Source organism: Anser cygnoides, chromosome 29 (assembly GCF_040182565.1).
Source record: "Anser cygnoides isolate HZ-2024a breed goose chromosome 29, Taihu_goose_T2T_genome, whole genome shotgun sequence".
Taxonomy (NCBI): Eukaryota; Metazoa; Chordata; class Aves; order Anseriformes; family Anatidae; genus Anser; species Anser cygnoides.
Genome location: NC_089901.1, coordinates 2,889,072 through 2,895,360, shown reverse-complemented (window position 1 = coordinate 2,895,360; position 6,289 = coordinate 2,889,072). Strand labels below are relative to the sequence as shown.

At 68.7% G+C, this 6,289-nt stretch overlaps 2 protein-coding genes across 2 annotated transcripts; one reads left to right on the top strand and one right to left on the bottom strand.

Annotated features, from left to right (window-relative positions):
* Positions 1-17: 17 nt before the first annotated feature.
* Positions 18-3,166, top strand: AP2S1 (adaptor related protein complex 2 subunit sigma 1). The gene is made up of 5 exons (XM_066984825.1): positions 18-237; positions 1,558-1,707; positions 2,462-2,575; positions 2,700-2,759; positions 2,846-3,166. The coding sequence occupies exons 1-5, from the start codon at positions 31-33 to the stop codon at positions 2,945-2,947; spliced, it is 633 nt and encodes a 210-aa protein (XP_066840926.1). The 5' UTR covers positions 18-30; the 3' UTR covers positions 2,948-3,166.
* Positions 3,167-3,936: 770 nt separating this feature from the next.
* FKRP (fukutin related protein) lies at positions 3,937-5,589 on the bottom strand. Its single transcript, XM_048056148.2, is given in 3 exon segments — positions 3,937-5,137; positions 5,139-5,378; positions 5,380-5,589. Coding segments are annotated over 3 exon segments (1,467 nt in total). The 5' UTR covers positions 5,461-5,589; the 3' UTR covers positions 3,937-3,991.
* Between the last annotated feature and the right edge of the window lie 700 nt (positions 5,590-6,289).

The following is a 6,289-nucleotide window of genomic DNA, read 5'->3' as shown; positions in this document are numbered from 1 at the left end:
GGAGGGAGGGGGGCGGGGTTTGCGGTGCGCATGCGCACTGCGCCGCCCTCTACGGCCGGGCACGGTCCCCGAGGTGGGGGGGTGGGGGGGGGGAGCGCGCGGGGCGTGCTGGGAGTTGTAGTCCAGGGCGCGGCTCGGAACTACGCGTCCCGGCGGGCCCCGCGCGCCCAGCGGATATCCGGTGCGGGGGGGGCCGGGCTGCGAGGGGGGGGGCCTGGAAGGGACGGCAGCGCCATGGTGAGGAGCGGGGGGGGGCCGGGGGGGGCGGGGGGGCGCTGTAGGGCCCCCCCCATAGGGGCTCCCATAGGGCCACGGTACCGGGGGGGGCCCTATGGGGCCGGTCTGCGCGGGGGCCTTCCCCTACGGGGATCTGGGGGGGTCCCCTTGGTAATGTCCCTATGGGTGGGGGGCCTTGGGGGGGGGCGTTGGGGCGCCCCAGGGTTCCCCCCCCCCAAGCAGGTTTGCCCCATGGGTCCCTATAGGGGAGCTGTTTGGGTGCCCCATGGGGCTGAGACGTTTGGGGGGGGTCCCCTTTGTAGTGTCCCTATGGGGGGGGGCCTTGGGGGGGGGGGGGAATTGGGGTGCCCCAGGGGTCCCCCCCCCAAGCAGATGTTCCATGGGTCATTATAGGGTCGTTATAGGGTCCCTATAGGGGAGATTTTTGGGTGCCCCATGGGGCTGAGACGTTTGGGGGGGTCCCCTTTGTAGTGCCCCTATGGGGGGGGCCTTGGGGGGGAGCATTGGGGTGACCCAGGGGTCCCCCCCCCAAGCAGGTTTGCCCCGTGGGTCCTTATAGGGTCATTATAGGGTCCCTATAGGGGAGATGTTTGGGGGGGGGCCCTTTGTAGTGCCCCTATGGGGAGGTTTTGGGGGGGGGCGTTGGGGTGCCCCAGGGGTCCCCCCCCAAGCAGGTTTGCCCCATGGGTCCTTATAGGGTCCCTGTAGGGGAGATGTTTGGGTGCCCCAGGGGGCTGAGACGTTTGGGGGGTCCCCTTTGTAGGGGGACCTATGGGGGGGGGCTTTGGGGTGCCCCATCGCAAGCTCCCTGTGGGGTTTTGGAGGCCTTAGGGTGCCGCAGGGGTCACCCCGTTATGGGGTCCCTATAGGGGAGATACTGTGGTGCCCTGCGGGGCTGAGTCACTGGGGGGGGCCCTTTGTAGCGTCCCTATAGGGGGAGGTTTTGGGGGGGGGGGGGATGTTGGGGTGCCCCGTTGCAAGCTCCCTATGGGGATGGGGAGAGCTTCGGGGCCCCCCGTGGGGCACCCCGCTGTAGGATCCGGGAAGCAGCCTGCCACGGGGGCGCCCCTATAGGGAGGGGGAGATTTTGGGGTGCCCCGTGGGGCCGGGCGGCCGCGGAGCACCCCTGTAGGATCCTCATAGCGGGGGGGGGGGGGAGGCGCACCCTAAGGGCTGCTCCCCTACACGGGGGGGGCTCAAAATATCCTGGGAAGGGGAAGCAAAACCCCCGAGAGAGGCTGAACGGGGGGGGGGGGGGGAGGATTCCCTGTCCCCCCCCCCCCCCACTGCTGTGTTTTTTGTCCCCCCACCCCGGGGCAGATCCGCTTCATCCTGATCCAGAACCGGGCCGGGAAGACCCGCCTGGCCAAGTGGTACATGCAGTTCGACGACGACGAGAAGCAGAAGCTGATCGAGGAGGTGCACGCCGTCGTCACCGTGCGCGACGCCAAGCACACCAACTTCGTGGAGGTGACGCCCCCGAAACCCGCCGCTTCTGCCCTCCAATCCTCCCCCCGCGGCTGCCCGGCCCCGAACCCCAACCCGGGGGCTGCGATTGCCCGGTCCTCCCAGTCCCCTTTTATTTTATTTATTTATTTATTTATTTATTTATTTATTTATTTTGCTTTTCCTCCTGTTTTTTCTCCCTCCTCACCCTCCCCAATTTCCTCCCCCGTGGCCCCGAACCCAAGGGCTGCGATTGCCCGGTCCTCCCAGTCCCCTTTTATTTTATTTATTTTTTATTTTTTATTTATTTATTTAATTTTGCTTTTCCTCCTGTTTTTTCTCCCTCCCCACCCTCCCCATTTCCTCCCCCGTGGCCCCAAACCCGAGGCCTGTGATTGCCCGGTCCTCCCAGTCCCCTTTTATTTTATTTTATTTATTTATTTATTTAATTTTGCTTTTCCTCCTGTTTTTTCTCCCTCCCCACCCTCCCCATTTCCTCCCCATGGCCCCGAACCCGAGGGCTGCGATTGCCCGGTCCTCCCAGTTCCCTTTTTTTTTTTTTTTTATTTTTTTATTTTTTTTGCTTTTCCTCCTGTTTTTTCTCCCCCCGTTTTCCTCCCCCGTAGTTTCACGACATCAAGATCACCTACCGGCGCTACCGGGGCCCTACTTCTCCCAGTTCCCTTTTTTTATTTTATTTATTTATTTATTTATTTATTTATTTTGCTTTTTCCTCCTGTTTTTTTTCTCCACCCCCCCCCCGTTTCCTCCCCCGTAGTTCCGCAACTTCAAGATCATCTACCGCCGCTACGCGGGGCTCTACTTCTGCATCTGCGTCGACGTCACCGACAACAACCTGGCCTACCTGGAAGCCATCCACAACTTCGTGGAGGTCGGTGGGGGCCCCGGGGGCCCCGTCCCGCCCCCGCCGCCTTACCGCAGACCCCCCCACACCCCCCCACACCGGGGGGGGGGGGGCGGCCCGATCCTGCCCGCTGCTCCTTCCCTCCCCGCAGGTCCTCAACGAGTATTTCCACAACGTCTGCGAGCTCGACCTGGTCTTCAACTTCTACAAGGTGAGGGCGCGGGGAGCTCCTGCCCCTAAATTTTTTGGGGGGGGGGGACGGTTTGGGGGTCTCCCCTCACGCCCCCCCACCCGCAGGTCTACACGGTGGTGGACGAGATGTTCCTGGCCGGCGAGATCCGGGAGACGAGCCAGACGAAGGTGCTCAAGCAGCTCCTGATGCTGCAGTCGTTGGAGTGAGCGCCCCCCCTCCCCACCCCCCCCTCTGGCCTTCCTCCTCCTCCTCCTCTTCGGCCGGAGCCGGGGGGAGCCGTTGGGGGGGGGAGGGGGGGGCTGCGGGCTTCCCTCTGCGTGAATGGAAGGGGGAAGGGCCCCCCCCCGCCGCCAACCCCCCCACCCCAAAAGGGACCAGCCCCCCCCCGCCGTCGTCGTGTCGTGAATAAACGTGGCTGTGACGTGCCGGAGCCCCTGCGTGTGTGTGGGGGGGGGGACACACGACGAGGGGATGCCCCTCGCCCTGCTGGGGTCCCCGGGGGGGTCCCCGCGTCGCCGTGCCCCCGCCTCTGTCCCCCCCGCCCCATCCTCGTGTGTCCCCCCTGATGACCCTGACCCCCAAGGGTCCCTGGGCTCGTGATGCGGGGACCCCCCCGTGGACGGAGGCCCCCAGTCGCTGGGGATGACAGGGATTGGGGCCCCCCCAGGGGGGGGGGGACCACAGGATGGATGGGACCCCTGAGGGACGGCCTTGGGGGCCCCCCCAATGGGACCCCTTGGCCAGGGATGGCCCTGGGGCCCCCCCAGGGGGGGGGGTGGTGATGCAGGATGGATGGGACCCCTCGGGGTGGCCAGGGACGGTGGATGGACGGGCCCCCTGGGGGACCAGGGTCTTGGGGCCCCCCCTGGACGGGACCCCTCGGGGTGATGGCCCTGGGGCCCCCCCACGGGATGACCGGGGGCCCTGGGGCCCCCCCAGGACGGACGGGACCCCTTGGGGTGACGGCCTTGGGGCCCCCTCAGGATGGGGGACTTGGGGGCCTTGGGGCCCCCCCAGGATGACCAGGGACTTGGGGGGATGGACGGGACCCCTTGGGGTGGCTGGGGACAGGTAGGGTGGCACCAGAGGACCCCCCCCAGGATGGCTGCGCCCCCCCCAAAGGGATGTCCAGGAGCCCCCGGGGTTGTCTTAGGGGATGGTTTAGGGGCGCGAAGGAGCCGCGCGGGAGCCCTGCGGGTGTCACACGAGGGTTTATTGGGGTGGGGGGTGGGGGGGGGGGTGCGGGCCCCTCACTCCCCCTGCCCCAAGCGCTTCACGGCGGGGTTGGGGTACTCGGGGTTCTCGACGGCCCCCGGGCCGAACTTGAGCTCGAGGAAGGCGCGGGCGTTGTTGGGCGCCATGGCGGTGAAGCCGGCGAAGGGCAGCGGCACCAGCGGGCGCAGGAAGCGCTCGGGGAACTCCACGTCCTGCGGGTGCCCCAGCCACGTGTCCTTGGTCATCACCCCGGCGCGGGCGTAGAAGGGCCACAGGTCGACGTGCAGCCGGTTGGCGCGGCTGTAGTGCACGCGGAAGAAGTCCCCCTCGGCCGCCTTCTCCCAGACGAAGCCCTCGGCGTCCTCCACCGCGCCGCCTCCCGCCGCCTCCCGCAGCCACCGGCACTTGCCGGCGTCCTCCCGGTAGATGCCCAGGTCCACGTCGTAGTCCCAGGGGATGATGTCCCGCAGGCGCACGGCGCCCAGCAGCGAGCCCCCCTCCAACCAGTACCGCACGCCGGCGGCCTCCAGCGCCCCGGCCACGTGCCGGGCGGTCTCGCGCAGCGCCCGCAGGCAGCACGGCGGGGTCCAGCGCCCCGCCAGGAGGTACTGGGGCGTGCGGGCGTGCACGGTGCCGAAGCAGCGCGCCGTCTCCTTGCCGCAGCCGTACCAGCGCTCCCGCCCGTCCGCCAGCACCTCCCGCTTGATGCCCAGCTCGCGCAGCAGCCGCCGCCGCCGGGCCCCCGCCAAGCTCTCGGCTTTCCACCGGTTGTGGGGGTTAGCCGGGGGGGCCGGGGCGGCGGGGAAAGCTTCGGGGAGCACCCGCACCCCCCAGCCCCGCAGCGCCGCCTGCACGAAGAGGGCGGTGGGCAGCGGGCGAGCCAGCGGGAAGGAGAGGTTGAAGAGGTCGCGGGTGCGCAGCAGCAGCACGGCCGCCCCTTCCACGGCCCCGCAGGCCGCCCCCCCGGCCCCCCCGGGGCCGTAGCGCGCCGTCCACTCGCGCAGCTCCACGCGCAAGCCCAGGCACCGCAGCGGCTCCGTCCCAACGGGCGCCGCCACCACCCGGGCGTCCCCCCCGGCCTCCAGCGCCGCCCGCATGCGGTCCAGCAGCCCCGGTCGGGCTCGGGCGCCGTCGGGGACCAGCGCCACGTGGCGGGTGCGGACGTGGAGCTCGGGGCGCGAGTCCCGGGGGGGGGCGGTCGGGAGCGGGGCGCAGGAGCAGCACCCGCGCCCCGGGGGGCAGCGGGACGGGCGGGTAGGGGGCCGCCTCGGCCGCCACCAGCACGGGCAGCGGGAGGGCGGCGAAGGAGCGCGCGGTGCCGGCCACGTCGTTCTCGAAGTCCTCGAACTCCCGCAGCAGCACGGTGACGCCGGGGAGCTCGCGGGGGGGCCGGCAGCGCGCTGCCGGAGGCCCCCCCCCCCGGCCGCAGCCAGGCGCAGTAGAGGAGGAGGAGGTTGAGGCCGATGGCCCCCGCCAGGGCCACCTGGCACGGCGTCAGGCGCATGGCGGTGATGGGCTTGGGGTCGTCCCCCCCCCCGTTAATTAACGAGGCCTCTCGCCGGGGGGGGTCATGGTGAGGCCCCCCCCCCCGTTAATTAACGAGGCCTCTCGCCAGGGGGGGTCATGGTGAGCCCCCCCCCCCCGTTAATTAACGAGCTCGAGGGGGGGTCACGGTGAGCCAGGGGGGCGGTCGGGGGCTCGGCGGCGGCGCTGCGGGGGGGGAAAGAAGCGTTAATGAAGGGGTCGCGCTAACGGGGGGGGTCACGCTAACGAGGGGGGTCACGCTAACGAGGGGGGTGCACTAATGAAGGAGTCGCGCTAACGAGGGGGCTGCATTAATGACCCCCCCCCATCAAGGTGCGGTGCCATGGCTGGTTTCTATAGCAATGCTGTGCCCCCCCCCCAGCACCTATAGGTGCCGTGCCTGCACGTGGCGGGGGCACCCATAGGTCCCGAGGGCCGCGGGTGCGCACGGACACGTGCAGACGAACGCCTACACCCCGCCCTATACGCGCCCACGCGCTGCTATACGTCCCCAGGCACTTCTCTGCGCACCTACGCGCCTCCGTAGAGGTGTACGCCGCTATATACGCCCGCGGTCACCTATATACGCTGCCCTCACAGGTCTGCACGCGCATCGACACGCCCTTATACACCGCTATACGTCCCCCATCCCATATGGCTCCCATCCCTCTCTTGCAGCCCCCTCGGCTCTTATCTCCAGCCCCCCCATACCCTACAGTCCCGTAGCCCCCCTATAGCTGCCCTATAGGCCCTGTGCCCCCCGTCCCCTATAGCACCCAGCCTCAACCCCCTTAGAGCCCCCTTAGCTG

Excerpts from the sequence above, each read along its gene's own strand:
- AP2S1 (XM_066984825.1), top strand. The coding sequence starts at position 31 with ATGCGCACTGCGCCGCCCTCTACGGCCGGGCACGGTCCCCGAGGTGGG. Across the intron at positions 238-1,557 it reads GAAGGGACGGCAGCGCCATG|ATCCGCTTCATCCTGATCCA; the intron begins GTGAGGAGCGGG and ends ACCCCGGGGCAG. Across the intron at positions 2,576-2,699 it reads CCATCCACAACTTCGTGGAG|GTCCTCAACGAGTATTTCCA; the intron begins GTCGGTGGGGGC and ends CCCTCCCCGCAG.